This window comes from Mastigoproctus giganteus, chromosome 3 (assembly GCF_048544385.1).
Source record: "Mastigoproctus giganteus isolate SK-2022 chromosome 3, ASM4854438v1, whole genome shotgun sequence".
Lineage (NCBI taxonomy): Eukaryota > Metazoa > Arthropoda > Arachnida > Uropygi > Thelyphonidae > Mastigoproctus > Mastigoproctus giganteus.
In genome coordinates, this window is record NC_143577.1 from 193,847,292 (window position 1) to 193,863,389 (window position 16,098).

The following is a 16,098-nucleotide window of genomic DNA, read 5'->3' on the forward strand; positions in this document are numbered from 1 at the left end:
CTTCATCAATATCATTGATAAATATACAAAACAACAGTTGTTGTTGTTGGAGTGGGATTTATTGGCGCAAGGGCTGCTATGACCATATTGCTCCTGTTACTTTGGAGTGTTTGTCAATATAGGAAAGGAGACTATTCTAGAAGTGATTGTATGCGTTGATCATTTTTAGAAAAGTGAACAGTTCTGATAAAGTGGCATCATTTCCAAGTATGTGGCTTAGTTGCAGAGGTTTTTGTGAGCTGATTAAAGACCTGAAACATGCAATTCTAGCTGAATGATAATGTGCACACTCAATGATAATATGTTTTACAGTAAGTATGGAACCACAATGCGGGCAAAGTGGAGGATCTTCTCCTAGCAGTAGAAATAGGTGTGTAAGAGGTGTATGGCCAATTCGTGCTCTTGCCAGCACGACCTCTTCCTGCCTGTTTGATCGGGAACTGGATCTCCACAGCTGTGGATTGTGTTTTATTTCAAGAAGTTTGTTACCTGCTTGATTATGCCACATTTCAGACCACATCTCAGTACATATCCGCCGTATGACTGGTTTATAATCAGAAAAAGGAACAGGGATGGAATCGAAGCAAGTGGGGTGTTTTGCTGCTTCGTCTGCACGCTCATTTCCTGGAATTCCAACGTGGCTCGGTATCCAACAAAAAAGTGACAGTCCGCTTATTTTTGTTGAGTTGGCATAACTGTGACCTGATTTGTGAGAGGAATGGATGCAAATGTGATTTATTCTGTAGGGCATTCACCGCACTTAAAGAGTCTGTATATATTATTACTTGGGTGTTTGGAATATCGTTAAGTAGTTTTAAAGCCATTTTGATTGCGTATAGTTCGGCCGTAAAAACACTGCATTCAAGTGGTAATTGGACAGAGACAGTGCATGTAGGACTCATTACTGCAGCTCCCATGGATATATCAGTTTTGGAGCCGTCCGTGTATATCTGAAGACTGTGAGCATTGGTCAATGCGTGATTCGCATGTAGTTGTCTAAGATTGTGGTTCGATAAGGAGTGTTTTCCCCACTGAAGAAAATAGTCACAATGAGGTATATACATTGCCCATGGTGCTTGTACTGCGTCCGTAGCTTGAAAGATATTTCCAAGGTAGATGTTCCAATTTTGAGTTACCTCTTGTAGCCGAATACCGGCAGGTTTGTTTTCGTTGGGTTTATTTCTATATAAGTTTTCCCACTGCGGTTCAAAAAGATATGTCCAGATGGGATGAGACGGGTGACTACGTAATTTGACTGCATAACTAAGAAGCAATACTTTTCTCCTAAGATGTAGTGGAGGTTCATTGGCATCTATATACATACTTTGCACTGGGGATGTCTTAAAGGCCCCTAAGGCAATCCTGAGAGCACTATGCTGGACCGGATTGAGCCAAGCCAATGTCTTTCGTGCAGAATCATAAACTGGGGCTCCATAATCTAGACGAGATCTTATTAAGGTTTGATATAGATGTAGAAGAGTGAAGCGATCGGCTCCCCATGTCATGGAAGAGATAACTTTGAGGATATTAATCTTTTTCATGCACTGAGTTCGTATTTGTCGTATATGTGCCTGAAAGGTAAGTTTGGTGTCAAGTATAAGGCCCAAGAACCGGATACTTTTGCTAAGTGGTATTTTTTGGGTTCCTAATATTAGCTCCGGATCTGGATGGAGCTGACGCTTTTTGCAAAAATGGATAGCAGTTGTTTTTGTTGCAGAGAGACGATAGCCATTGCGGGATACCCATGACTCTATTTTGTTTATCGAGAGCTGCAATTGTCGCTCAATGGAACGCATGCTTAGTGAATGATAGGATATAGTAAGGTTATCTGCATATAAATAGGTGTCAACATTAGCCGGAATATTTTCTGTTGCATTATTTAGCCTAACTGCAAAGAGCGTTGCACTTAGAACTGATCCTTGTGGGACCCCTTCTTCTTGGACAAATGTACGGGAGAGTGAATTGCAGTAACGCACTTGAAAGGTCCTGTTTTCTAGAAAACTCTGTATGATAAGGGGTAGCTGACCCCGGAGCCCTGTGGCATACAGATTTTGAAGTATGCCGTACCGCCAGGTGGTATCAAAGGCTTTTTCGATATCCAAGCAAATCATGACTAGATGTTCTTTACGGATAAAAGCATTGCGTATGTTGGATTCTGCCTTGACCATAAGGTCTAGAGTTGACCGATTTTTCTGAAATCCGCACTGATTCTTATTCATCACCAAATGAGATTCTAGATACCATACTAAACAAGCGTGAATCATTTTTTCTAGTGTCTTACCAAGGCAACTGCTGAGAGATATTGGCCGATAGTTTCGTGGATCTGATTGATCCTTTCCAGGTTTAGCAAAGGCTAGAACTATTGAGTGACGCCAAGAAAGAGGAAAGTAGCCATCTGAGAATATCCGGTTGAAGTATATTAGTAATGAATTCAAAGCTTGTTTGTTTAAATGTTTAAGCATTATATAGTATATCCCATCAGGCCCTGGTGCACTATCACCCGACCTATTTAGACAGCTCTCTAGTTTAAATGATGTAAAAGGTCGATTATATGAAGGAGATGCCCTTGTATTGAAGTTCAGGTAATGCTTTTCTGCTTTAGCTTTTAGCTGTTTAAAAGTAGACTCATATGCTGATGCTGCAGAGATTTGGAAAAAGCAATCTGCCAGGGCATTTGCAATTTCTGTTGGAGAGGAGAAGTCTTTACCTTTCCAGCTTATAATGGGCATTGATTCGGGGAACAGTTTACCATTCAGCTTTTTGATTTTATTCCAGATTTTTCTAATCTCTGTATTTTTAGTAATAGTGGAAGCAAACCGGATCCAAGAGTCTTTTTTCGCTTTTTTCTGCACATAACGTGCCTTTGCTTTAAGTTTCTTAAAATTAATCAGGTTTTCAGTTGTTGGATACTTGCGAAATCGATTCCATGCTTTATTCTTTTCTTTTTTAGCATCACAGCATGCATCATTCCACAAGATATTGGCATGTCTGCGAGGACCGGCTGTGGTTTTTGGTATAGCACAGGTTGTAGCTGTTATTATCTGTGCAGTAATGTGACTTTATCTATGGACTGGCTTTTGATGACTTCATTATCAAAGGAAATTGAATCTGTGAACTTGTTCCAATCTGCTTTTGAAAATTTCCATTTTATGCAGCTGGCTATATATGTGGTTCTGTTTGTTTGCAATTTGCAAATAATTGGGTAATGGTCACTGTTTAGTGGGTTACTTGAAACTATCCACTGAATGATTGGGAATAGTTTTGGAGAACATATTGATAAGTCTATGGCAGTAGATACTCCGGTGGGAAAATGAATATAAGTGTCAGCACCAGTGTTTAATAATGTGAGATTCTGGCTGTCAAGAACTGTTTCAATAAGTTTTCCTCGTTTGTCTATGTGGGAAGATCCCCACATAGTGTGGTGCCCATTGAAATCTCCTAGTAGAATGAAAGGAGAGGGAAGCTGCTTTATAAGGTCCTCCAGTTCTTTTGCAGTGAATTCTTTGTTTGGGGAAAGGTATACAGAGACAATGGTTAAAGTAAAATTTAAAACAATACGTATGGCTACAGCTTCTAATGTGGTCTGCAGGGAGATCTGTTTTGTAGGAACTTTGTTGTCAACTAGTATGACTGCGCCTCCTCTGGTTGAGTTAGTATTGCTTCTGTCTTGTTGATAGATACTATAATTTTTTATCACTGGAGTCACCTGCGGGGTTAGATTGGTTTCTTGCAAGCAGAGGCTGATTGGACTGTGCTGTTTGATTAGGTCATAAATATCAAATATATTGCTTCGTAGACCTCTACAGTTCCACTGTATAATATTCTGCATTATTTAGTTTTTGGGATTGGGTATGGTTCTGTCTGCTTTTCATATCCAGCCTGCTTGTGTCGTTCTGGTTTCATCTTTTCTTTTTTTGGGAAGTTAGGATGCCCAATGTCCATATCATCTTCTGCATGTAAATCTAATATTGTCTCATCATGCAGGGTACCAGCATCTGTGTCCATATTTCCTGAGCATGGTTGTTGTGCAATATTTGGGGATGATGCTTTCAATTTCACAGTTTCTGGTAGAGTATCAGTTGCAGTTGGTGGGACTGTTAGCGGAGTATTGTTAGCACAAGTCACTTTACATTGTTCTGTAGGTGGCTGCTGTGGGAACGACAGCAGTGATCGGGCCCAATCAGCAATTGAGATGGATGGAGGTACTGTGACTGCCGTTTGTGTTGCAGCTGACTGGTATTTTTTGGCTGCCGCAGCATAGGTAATTTTTGGCATACTGAGCATAACTTTTTTCCTAGCTTCCTGGTAGGTGACCTTTTGCTCAACTTTGTATTTCTGAATCTCTTTTCCTACCCTCCAGAGTTCACATGATTTTGAGTATGCTGGATGCTGGCCTTTACAATTTGGGCATTGTGGCATCTCTGCATTGCAGAAACGTTTGTGCATGAGCTTTAGAACCACAGTTTGGGCAGATGGCGTCTCCTCGACATACTGTTTGCGAGTGTCCAAATTTTTGACACTTGAAACATCTGATTGGGTTCGGAATGTAGGGACGTATTCGGCAATTAAGGTAACCGGCTTTGACACATGATGGTAAGGTTGGTGTACTAAATGTGAGGATAATATTCCTAGTGGGAACAAGTTCACCATCTTTTTTAATTATTATCCGCTTTGCTTGAACTACCTTTTGATCTTTTAGTTCTTCCACTATCTCATCTTCCGTGACATTCATCAGGTCCCACTCTGCTATTACTCCTTTGGAACTATTTAAAGTGGTATGAGGGGTGACCTGTACTGGTATTCCGCCAAAAGTTGATAATTTCAGTAGAGACTGAGAATGCTGGTGCTTAGTTGTTTCGACTAGATCTCCAGATCGGAGTCTTTTCACCATTTTCGGTGAACCAGCCACACTTTCCAAACATTTCTGGATTAGAAATGGTGAAAGTGAACTCACAGGTTTGGCAGAAAGAGAATGTAATATGAGGAATGTTGGATATTCCTGCTGATTCTCATTTTTGCGTAGTCTCTTAGATTGTGATTCGTCACATTCGGGTTCATTTAAGTCATGACATGAGCGTCTAGGCTCAAGTACTGGAAAGTTGTCATAATCCATGGTTGCTCCTTTTAGCCCCAGAGGATAACTTTTCCTCCAGGTTACCGGCCCCGCCACGTGGAGGCAGGAGCGGTGCCACCAGTGACCAAGTGATTAGAGATTAGTGGTTAGTGTGTTACGTATGTTATTTCTATATACAAGAAGAAGAAAGGTACCTTTCCTTTCTTTTTGAAAAGTTTACTTCTTTATTTAGAAGAGCTGAAAATAAATAACTTAGCAAATGAACACTTGAAATTTCTCTGAAATCTATTAACTCTAGAGAAGGCGCTTTGAAATTCACTTTTAGATTCGCTTTGATCACTCGCTTGGCACTCGGGGCCAAAACAACAGTGGACCCAACACTGAACCATGTGGGACTCCACTAATAACATTAGTCCACGAAGAGCAGCACCCATTGATTACCACCCTCTGTCTTCTCCCACTTAACCATCCTTTTATCCATTGTAGCAACTTACCCTTAATACCATTCTGCTCCAATTTGTACAGTAGTCTTCCATGCGTAACAGTGTCAAAAGCTTTCCTGAAATCCAAATATATGATATCAAAATTATATTTTGCATCCAGTTCCTTTGTAACCACATCATTATATCCTATCAAATTTGTCAGACAAGACTTTCCCTTAACAAAACCATGCTGTGTCCGAGCTAAAACTGAAGTCTTGTCTAGATGATCCTGCAGTGCTTCTTTAACCAGTGCCTCCATTAATTTTCCTGGAACAGAAGTTAAACCCACAGGTCTATAATTACTTGTGTCAGCCTTTGATCCTCCTTTGGGAATTGGGGTCACATTTGCACATCTCCAGTCTATGGGTACCTCCCCTGAGTCCAAGGAAGCTCTCATAATTATGGCTAAGGGTTTGCTTACTTCCTTTGCCGCCTCCTTTAATATAACTGGATAGATCCCATCCACCCCAGGTGCTTTTCTTATGTTTAACTTCAACAATTTCTCCTCCACTTTGCTCTCAGTTATTACAAAATCATTAAGCACCCTGCTACAATTTGATAACCTTCTGGCATTTTCAAACCTTAATAACTCCTCATGTGTGAATGTAGATGCAAAATACTCATTCAGCTTGTTTGCTATCTGAGCAGGATCATCAACAGTCGAACCATTGATGTCAAGTGGACCAATCAGATTCATCCCCTTTCTTTTAGAGTTTATATAAGTAAAGAATCCTTGCTGTTTTTCTTAGCATCTTTTGCCAAGGATTTCTTGTAATCTGCCTTTGCCTGCCTAACCTCCTTTGTGACCTGATTACAGACTAGCTTATATCTGTCATAGGCTTCTGAGTCGCTTTATAATTTATATGCATCCCATGCATTTTCTTCTCTGTTATGAGTCTCATTAGTTTATTAGATAACCATTTAGGCCTAAACCTTGAACAATATTTCTTAATAGGTATGAAACTTTTAGTAGCATCCACAATTAATTCCTTGAATGCTTCTCATCAGTTGATCCCACTGTACAGAATTTAAAAACTTTCTGAGACCACTATGTGAATATCTATGTGGATAACTACACAATTTTTCTGTTGATGGAAGCTAATATTCACTGAGTTTTAGACCATGGTCTTTTAGTTCATGCATTCCCAAATATCTATGTGAACTGGCCTTTTCGTATTTGAAACAAACAAAGACGAAGAATCGCTGTGCTCTTACAGACTTGTATATAGAAGATTCTTTATGGTTGGCATTATCACAGTATATCCCCGATTTTGACAGCTTGGCAGATGACATGAAGACACAAACTTCACATAAATTAAAATTTTAAATACTGTACATATGAATTTAAAATAAGAATTCTGAGTTGTATTGAATTTTAAAATTTATAAACAACATTTTTCAATATGTGTTGATTAACTTTTTTAACTATGTGCAATGAAATTCTTGAGATGCTAGATCGTGGCACATTTTGAAGAAATGTAGATCGCATCACAAATTAAGTAGGCCACCCCTGATCTATAGGAAAACTAAAATTAAATATGTACATGTTAATAAAAAAATATGCATGAGTTTTGAATGCCTACATTTTTTGATGTATTGGGTTCTAATACAGTACCCTCACAAAATGTGAGGAATAATGAACCTTGCTATGGCCCATGACAATTTCAAACTACACACTTCACACTTCATAATAGAAGAAATGGAGAGATGCTTGAGCTTTGCTCTGAAGACCACGGTTTTCACCACTTATCCGGGGGCTCACATCTGGTGAGTATGGGCTTGGCAAACCTAGGGTCCTGAGCTGGATATCATCATTCTTCTCTTTCTTAGTGATGCCTTCTACTTCTCTCTCTCTCTCTCTCTCTCTCTCTCACACACACACACACAGGGGGGGGTAACTCGGGAATTTTTTTTTTTTTTTGGCTGGTGCAGCATAAGCCTCAGGCTTCCTTGTACCATATGGCTAATATTAATAATAATAATAATAATGTCTCCACTAAGCAAGGTGGTGGTGGTGGTAATAGTATTACACCATTAGTAATATTACAATTTTTCTGTTGATGGAAGCTAATATTCACTGAGTTTTAGACCATGGTCTTTTAGTCCATGCATTCCCATATCACAAGAATGGTTCACTCTGAAATCTCAAGACATTTTGCTATGGATATCTGCTTTTAAAAAAAAAAAAACATGTGTCATATATACCACTGTTTTCTCAATGTTTCCCTAATCATTAAAGAAAAATAACAAAAAAAAATTACTTTTCGATAAAACTTAGAATATTATACACATGAGGGGTTAGAAGAACAATTAATATTAAAAATATAAGGATTCAAATGAATTTTTTAAATGAATATTATACTCCTAAAATTCAAGTTGCATACTTTATTAGATGGTATCTTTGCTGCACAAAGTAAATGAAATATTCTTACAGTAATATGAGATGCATTAATATAGCCTGTGCGGTTGTCCTTGGTTGGTGAAATGCACACCCTGTTCTCTTCATAAGGAAGTACATCTTTAAATCTGTTTCGTGCTAAATTTTCTGGCAAAAGTGCAGTTGAAAAGTCTGCTGATGGTTTCTTTTTAACTATTTGTTCAAATTCAAGGAATACTTGGCCCTCAGCAAATCTATTTTCCAGCATTTGAATCTGTAAATCAGAAAATACTGAATACAATAACAGTTAATTCTGCACATATATATATATATATATATACACAGGGTGTTTCAGTTAAACGTTTCAGAACTTCTAAGAGGGGTAGGGTACATCCTGACAACTCGAAATCATATAGCAATGTGGGGTCGGAAATGCTTTCCTGAAGCGGTGTTGTACACAGAAGCACCATAAAGAAAACAGACCGTAAGTGAGAAATCGTTTTAATAATACATGAAAAGAAGCAAAAGGTACATGGATTAAAGTAAGTGTTCGAAGTTTCTTCCACGGGCTACAATGCACGCCTCACATCTCCGACGCATGGACATCCGAACATTCTGGAATACTCCAGGCGAATTTCTTCGGCAGCTACTGCGATTCTTGCAACCAGCTCCTCAGCATTGTCAACAGGAGTGTCATAAACTAGCGATTTCATATGACCCCAGAAATAAAAATCAAGACATGATAGGTCGGGTGACCGAGCAGGCCAACGCACGGGACCACCACGTCCGATCCACTGTTGACCAAATGTGACATCCAGGTAGTTACGAACATCTCCGCTATAATGGGCAGGGGCTCCATCGTGTTGGAACCACATTGTCTGTTGCGTCGATGCAGAAATCTGTTCATCTCTCAAAAGTTGTGGCAATACTTGCTGCAGAAAGATCAAGTAGATAGGTCCGGTTAGACGACACGGTAACAGGTAAGGTCCGATGAGGTGATCTCCCATAATACCAGCCCATACATTGACCGAAAATCGAATCTGTGCTGCACGACGTCGTATTGCATGCGGGTTCTCGACCACCCAGATATGGTCGTTATGCGTGTTGAAAATTCCTTCCCTTGTGAAGGATGCCTCATCGGAAAACAACACTTCAGCAGGAAAAACGGGATTTGTAGCACATTTCCAAGGTACCACTGTGCGAAAGCAATACGAGGCTGAAGAAACTTCGAACACTTACTTTATCCATGTACCTTTTGCTTCTTTTCATGTATTATTAAAACGATTTCTCACTTACGGTCTCTTTTCTTTTTATGGTGCTTCTGTGTACAACACCGCTTCAGGAAAGCATTTCCGACCCCACATTGCTATATGATTTCGAGTTGTCAGGATGTACCCAACCCCTCTTAGAAGTTCTGAAACGTTTAACCGAAACACCCTGTATATATACATGAAAAGTATCCGTAAACAGTAACACACCTATTCATAGTCCCAAAATGGGGCTTTGCTCTGATTATTAATTTGATCCTTGTCTTTGAGAACAGTGACAGACTTCTCAAATTTTCGAACAGGTTAAAGGCTGAGTAATTATGCAAGAAAAGGCAATTAAAATCAGTGGTGGAACTTATTTCAGAGATGGAAAATATTTTCAAAATTTGAAGAGAGGACCAAACATAGCAATGAATGCTTATTGGTCCAATTATAATTCAGAGGAAAGCATTAAGTCTTTGTAAGAACTCAGCAAGGGTTGCACAATAGTCCAAGTCACCTGTCAGGTGACTTGGCCAAAAAAAATTGTGTGCACATTTATTTTTTTTTTGGTTGAATATTAATGACAAACTTTTCATACCTTTCTAAATGATGTATAGCTTCAGTCAGGTTGTTTTTGAAGCGATATTTTATGTTTCTGCACAGGGTAACTGTGTGAAAGAACGTGGCTGGTCCAGCACACAAAAGCTTTTCCAACTTTCAGTTTCTCTGGCATGCCATCCAAAAAATCCAAAATCCTCACAGATGATGCTCCTATTTTTTGATGTAATTGAACAATTGCTGTACTAGTTTGCCCATTTCCTAGAAGACAGCAGTGTTTACTAGAGGTGGCATTATTAGTTTAACCTGTTTCCCAGAAATAACAACAAATAAAACCTAATGGAACAAAAGAAAAGTAGCAGTGTAGTTCAAGAAAATGCACCAGAGATACACTGTAACCATACCAACTTTCTAGCATAGGCTCATCCTTGAGAGGAATATTTCAGGTCTTATCCAGAATAATTATCTGAAAACACATGATTGGGGAAAACCCTCAGAACAGTAAAGTTTTCTTTTTGCCACTGTCATTTCTGTAATTATTTTTGTGAAGAGCTTTGGTTGATGAGAAATATTCAGTCCAGTTTTTCAGTGTTTTTTTTTTATATAAAAGTACTGAACATTTTTATACAGTAATTCAGATTGTAGTAATTTTATATTTTGTTTATTACATAAGAATGGTTTTATTTACCATTTATTTACTTATTTTGCAAAATATACAGCTAGGTTGATGTAGCCGAGTGGTCAGAAGCGAGAGTGCAGTAGTATACACTCTTTGAGTGAACTGTGATTCAAGACCACATGACTGCTAAATACAGTTGACGATTGTATTCATGATTTGTTGTAAACTCCTCTGACCTAGCGGTCATGCTGGAGTAAAAACAAGAACATATATTATGGATACCTTCATTTGTAGTGTATGAATATTGGAAAACTGTAAGAAATACAGAAATGCAATAAGTATAAAACATATTACAGTATTACTGTATTATATTTTACAGTGACAAAGAAATACGGTATTGCAAGAAGTTAGTATAAAACATAAGAAATAGTATGAGTCTGTGTGTGTTATCATTATACACCGATGAGCCAAAACATTATGACCAGCAAGTCGAAGCAACTTCAGGTGAACTATTGCACATGCATGGGTCGGGACACTGTATAAAACACCCTTGATACTAAGCTCCGTTAATCAGTATTATTCTTGTTTTTCAGATGGGAAAGGCAGTGGACTTAAGGAGTTTGACAAAGCCCAAATTGTAATGGCCAGATGACTGGGTCAGAGCATATCCGAAACGGCACGGCTGATGGGATGCTCATAGTCAGCCATGGTTAGTACCTACCAAAAGTGGTCTGAGGAGGGGAAAACCCGTGAACTGCTGGCGAGGTGTTGGACGACCATGGCTCATCAATGCTTGAAGGCTCTCCCAGATGGTACGTGGCAACAGAAGGGTGACTGTGGTGGAACTCGCCAGTAATTGGAACGCTGTTGACGGGAGTAATGTGTCACAACACACAGTACATCGAACCCTGCTGAAAATGGGGCTGCATAGCTGCAGGCCACTCCGAATGTCCATGCTAACCACGGTTCACTGGCAACAGCGCCTACAATGGGCAAGTGAGCATCGAAACTGGACCTTGAGTAATTGGAAGGTCATTTGGTCCAATAAATCATGTTTCCTGTTGCACCATGTGGACGGCTGGGTACGTGTACATCGTTTACTTCAGGAAGTGATGGCACTGGATGCACTGTGGGACGAAAACAAGCCGGTGGCAGCGGAGTCATGCTTTGGGCGATGTTCTGCTGGGATACCCTGGGTCCAGTCATCCATGTGCTGGGCATTCTAATGTCTACCACCTACATAAACATCATTGCTGACCAGGTACACCCTTTCATGACAACGGTCTTCCCCTCTGACGGTGCCGTCTTTCAGCAGGATAATACACCATGCCACACCGCCCAGATTGTTCGAGACTGGTTTGTGGAACACGAGGAAGACTTCCAGGTATTGCCCTAGCCTCCAAATTCCCCAGACATCAATCCCATCGAGCATCTGTGGTTTGTGTTGGAACAGCAACTCTGATCTGTGGTGTCTCAACCACGGACTTTACAGGAGTTAAAGGATCTGCTGGTTACGTGTTGGTACCAGATACCACAAGACACATTTAGAAATCTTGTAGCATCTATGCCTCGCCAGGTACAAGCTCTTTTGGCTGCATGTGAAGGACCAACATCATATTAGGTAGGTGGTCATAATGTTTTGGCTTTGCATTGTATGAGTGCTTAAGCTGTCTTGGTTTTTATTTCTTCACTGCATATGGTCCATTGTTGTGCAGGTCTATTGGATCAGCAGGCTGATAGTTGTTTGTCACTTGCTGTTCAGTGCATGGATTTGTATGACATTCGAAATGCAGTGTTTCCATAACCATTCATGTAGCCTGCTGAAGACAGGACTCAATGGTCGTACTTTTTTTTTCAATTTTAGTTGTTTCATTTATTTGTAATATTGTTATTTATCATTTGTAGTACCATAGTTGTGATATTTCACATTATTTGGCCTCAGCATTATCAACAGGGCACCAGTCTAAATTTATTTATAATTGGCTTGTGAATTAAGTTTTATTTGCCTTTTATTAAAAATGTTCAAATTTTAGGTATGTATTCCTTCCACCACGGCACTTTCTTTCTTAATTTAGTTTTTTCTAATGTCATTGTTTAAGAACTGATTTTATTTGTATTCACTTTTCACAGTACTTATCCTTACTGACTTACTTTAATTTACATATTTAACTTACTTTAAATCATGTATATATGGCAACCCCCATATAACATGGTACTTCTACAACACGGTTTCGCTCTAACACGATTGATAAATTGTGGAAATCCTCGCACAACATGGTACTTGTATAACACGATTAGAGAATTTTGGGTAAATCTCACATAACAAGGTATTTTTGGGCTTTTGTGCAGGGGAAACCTTGCTATTATGTTGGATGTAATTTTTCAACATTTCCACTCTTTTTGAATCCCCACTGTTGATTCGCTAAGTCAAAAAAATATATTGAGATCTTCCCTGTATTTTATTTTGTTGGGAAATCCCAGTGTTATGTTCTGTGCTATTGGATGTGGAAAAATCTAGTTTTCAAAGTTTTATTACTATTGGATAGCACACCAGACCATCCAAAAGATTTCAGTCCTCCAAACATTGAAGTTTTGTTCCTACCACCAAAATTGTATTAGCATTAGTAGAGGCATTTGATGCAAGAAAGCAAGCTTATGCAGCATCAGCCAAAAAAAAAAAAAAAAACCCACTTCCACTTCACCCCTCTGTTCGTTCAAAATACCTGTCCAGCTGAGCCTTAAACAACCTCCACTACAAGGGATGGAAGTCTGTTCCACCAACCAACCACCCGCTGGCTAAAGGCAAATTTCCGCACATCTATCCTACATCTGTCTTTCATCAATTTGAATTTATGCCCTCTCAGGTGATTATTCTGAGCTAGAGGAAGAATCTCATCAGCATTTAGCATGCTCAAACCATTCAAGGCTTTATACACCTCTATCAGATCACCTCGCTGGTGCCTAGTCTCCAGACACTGTAATTTGCAAAACTTAAGCCTTTCTTTGTAAGAGCACCCCTTTGTTCCATTCACTAATCTTGTTGCCCTTCTCTGTACTTGTTCCAGCAGCTCTACATCCTTCTTGAAATGAGGCCTCCAAGCCTGTATACAGTACTCTAGGTGTGGCCTGACCATTGCCTTATACAAGGGAATAATCACCTCCTTATCCCTGCTGGAAAAATTCCTGTATATCATTGACAATACTCCATGAGCTACTCTTGCAGCCCATCTGCACTGCTCAGAGAACTTCACATCTGCCTGCACAACCACCCCCAAGTCCCTTTCATTCTCTACCACTGTCAGTGTAGTACCACAGAGTTGATACGTTGCTCTGGGGTTGCTGTTTCCCATGTGTAGTACTTTACATTTGTCAATGTTAAACTTCATTTGCCACCTCTCAGCCCATCTGCTCAACCTTTCCAGATCCTGTTGCAGCAGCATAGTGTCAGTAGTGTCCTTGACAACCCTACCAACCTTTGTATCGTCTGCAAACTTGGACATTAAGCTTGATATACCATCATCAATATCATTTATAAATACAGAAAACAATAATGGACCCAAAACTGAGCCCTGAGGGACTCCACTAATAACATTAGTCCACGATGAGCAGTGTCCATTGATTACCACTCTAGTACTAGGTTGTACTTGTACTAGGTTAATATAACTTCTTTCATTCAGTCATCAGATCAAGGCATTATATCCACCATTTTTTTGGAAAATATTGATTCCAAATCTATTGAAGTAATAGAGGCATGGAAACATTTCTCAATTGTGAACTGTATCTGAACCGTAGCTTTATCGCTGAAACAAGTAAAACCGTCAATGTATATGGAAAAATGTATGGTCACAGTCAGTTCATTCAGGAAATATGGTCAAACTGGCAGAAAACGGAATCGGTGAGATGGTAGAACTTGCTACATCAATAGGAGGGGAAGATTTTGATGATATGACTACTGATGCCCTCATGGATAGCACAGTTGATAGAATCGCCCACCTCCCGCACACTGAGTGGAAAAGACTTGAGTTCGAATCCTGTTGATGATGGGAGGAATTTTTATGGATTTTTTCACAACGTGGACAAGTTAGTCAGGCTCAGGTGAGGGTACCATGGTTTTTTCTCCTAGAATCTTGGGTTTTTTTACCAGCAAAACAGAAAATTGACCTCAGGACACACAATTTATAGACAATAAACAGAGTAACAAGGCCTTAGTCGTCGATGCTCCAAAAAATTTTAAAAAAGATATGATTACTGAAAGAAAAAGAGGCTGGCAAAACAGATTTGGTGGAAATGGCATCAGAGGTAAAACCAAATCAATTCACAGGATGATAGCGCAGATGAAAATTCTAAACTTCCAAATTTTACACTAAAAAGCATACGGGAAGGCATAAAGTTAGTCGAGCAATTAGAATCTTATTTTTTGAATACAGATTCTTGAATAAAAGGAGCCCAAAGTTCAAAAAGTTTCAAAAAATGCTTAGTTCCATATGAAATTCACAAAGAGTTATCAAGCAAAAGCAAACAAACCCAGATTACTGATTTTTTAAAGAGAGTAGAAGATGCACGAAATTTAGAATGGTGTATTTTTGTTAGCTTTTGGAAGGTAATGCCCCCTTTTTGTACCTTTTCTCAGTCCCATGGGTTTGCACAACATGACATTTTATAGGAATCTAACTACCATGTTATATGAGGGTTACCTGTGTATGTATTACTTTTCTTTTAATTCTGTTGTTGAATTTGAATATTTTTTATTATGAAATATTGCTGAATACACATTGGAATCTGTAGACTTCCGCTAGCAGTACACCAAACTAAATATTAAGTGGGAAAAATGTTTGCAAGCATAATCATAAGCAGAAATATGTGTGTATCTGTAACTGTGAATTGAAGCTTGCTGAATGATTTTATCAACTTTAAAATCAAAGTGCCTAATACATTCTATGGCTATAATGTGTTTTTTTTTTTTTTTTTTTTTAAATTTAAACAGAAGTAATAAAATTTGCTATACATATTTCTACATCCATACATAATACATAAGCAGAAATAGATGTACAAGTGTAAATATCAAATTTTGCACTCTTAGCCCTTGCATGTACTGAAAAATAGAAGAAACTTTAATTTCATGTTTATATTTTATGGCTGTAATGTTTTTTTTTTTTTGTTTCCTACCTTCAGTAGAATTAATATTTTTTTTTCTCTTTTTAAATAATGTTTTAGAATTTAATTTAATTTAGAAAATTAAATAAGAAAATATTTGATTTTCTTATTAAAAAATAAAACCTTAGGTAAATTAATTACAGAACTCGATTAAGGAATGATGATATACTGGTATACTGCAAACATAATTCAAAAAACCCAACAATTTTTTCCATAAATAAAAAACAAAGAAAATCACCGGACAGTGATAGCACAACCCCTATTGCCCCAGACTGGGGCAATATCATTGCCGTGTTGAGAAACAACACGATGGGGTTACAAGCAAGGTTAGTTCATACATTTTAAGGTAAGAATAAACTTTCACAAACAGTGAGAGGAAAAGCTGCTAATGCTGATGAAGTAACAGCTAGTAAATTTCCAGCAGGTATTCACTAGTGGCAAAATGGGGTTGCATTGGAAAAAGACCTATATAGCCAGGAATCTGCTCGGATAGCCCTTGATATGCCTGGCTTCCAAGTAGCCTGACAGATTAATTTCATTGTTAGGTGTTAATACTGATGATTTTAAATTAAAACATATACACG

The 16,098-nt window shown here is 38.6% G+C and overlaps 1 protein-coding gene across 1 annotated transcript in view; it reads right to left on the reverse strand.

Moving 5' to 3' along the window:
* Positions 1-16,098, reverse strand: part of Pez (protein tyrosine phosphatase non-receptor pez) — a 297,962-nt gene that overhangs the window by 57,472 nt on the left and 224,392 nt on the right. Inside the window, exon 18 of the mRNA XM_090370791.1 lies at positions 7,989-8,224. Within this exon, the coding sequence (XP_090226917.1) occupies positions 7,989-8,224 (236 nt within the window). The remainder of the gene's footprint in view (positions 1-7,988; positions 8,225-16,098) is intronic.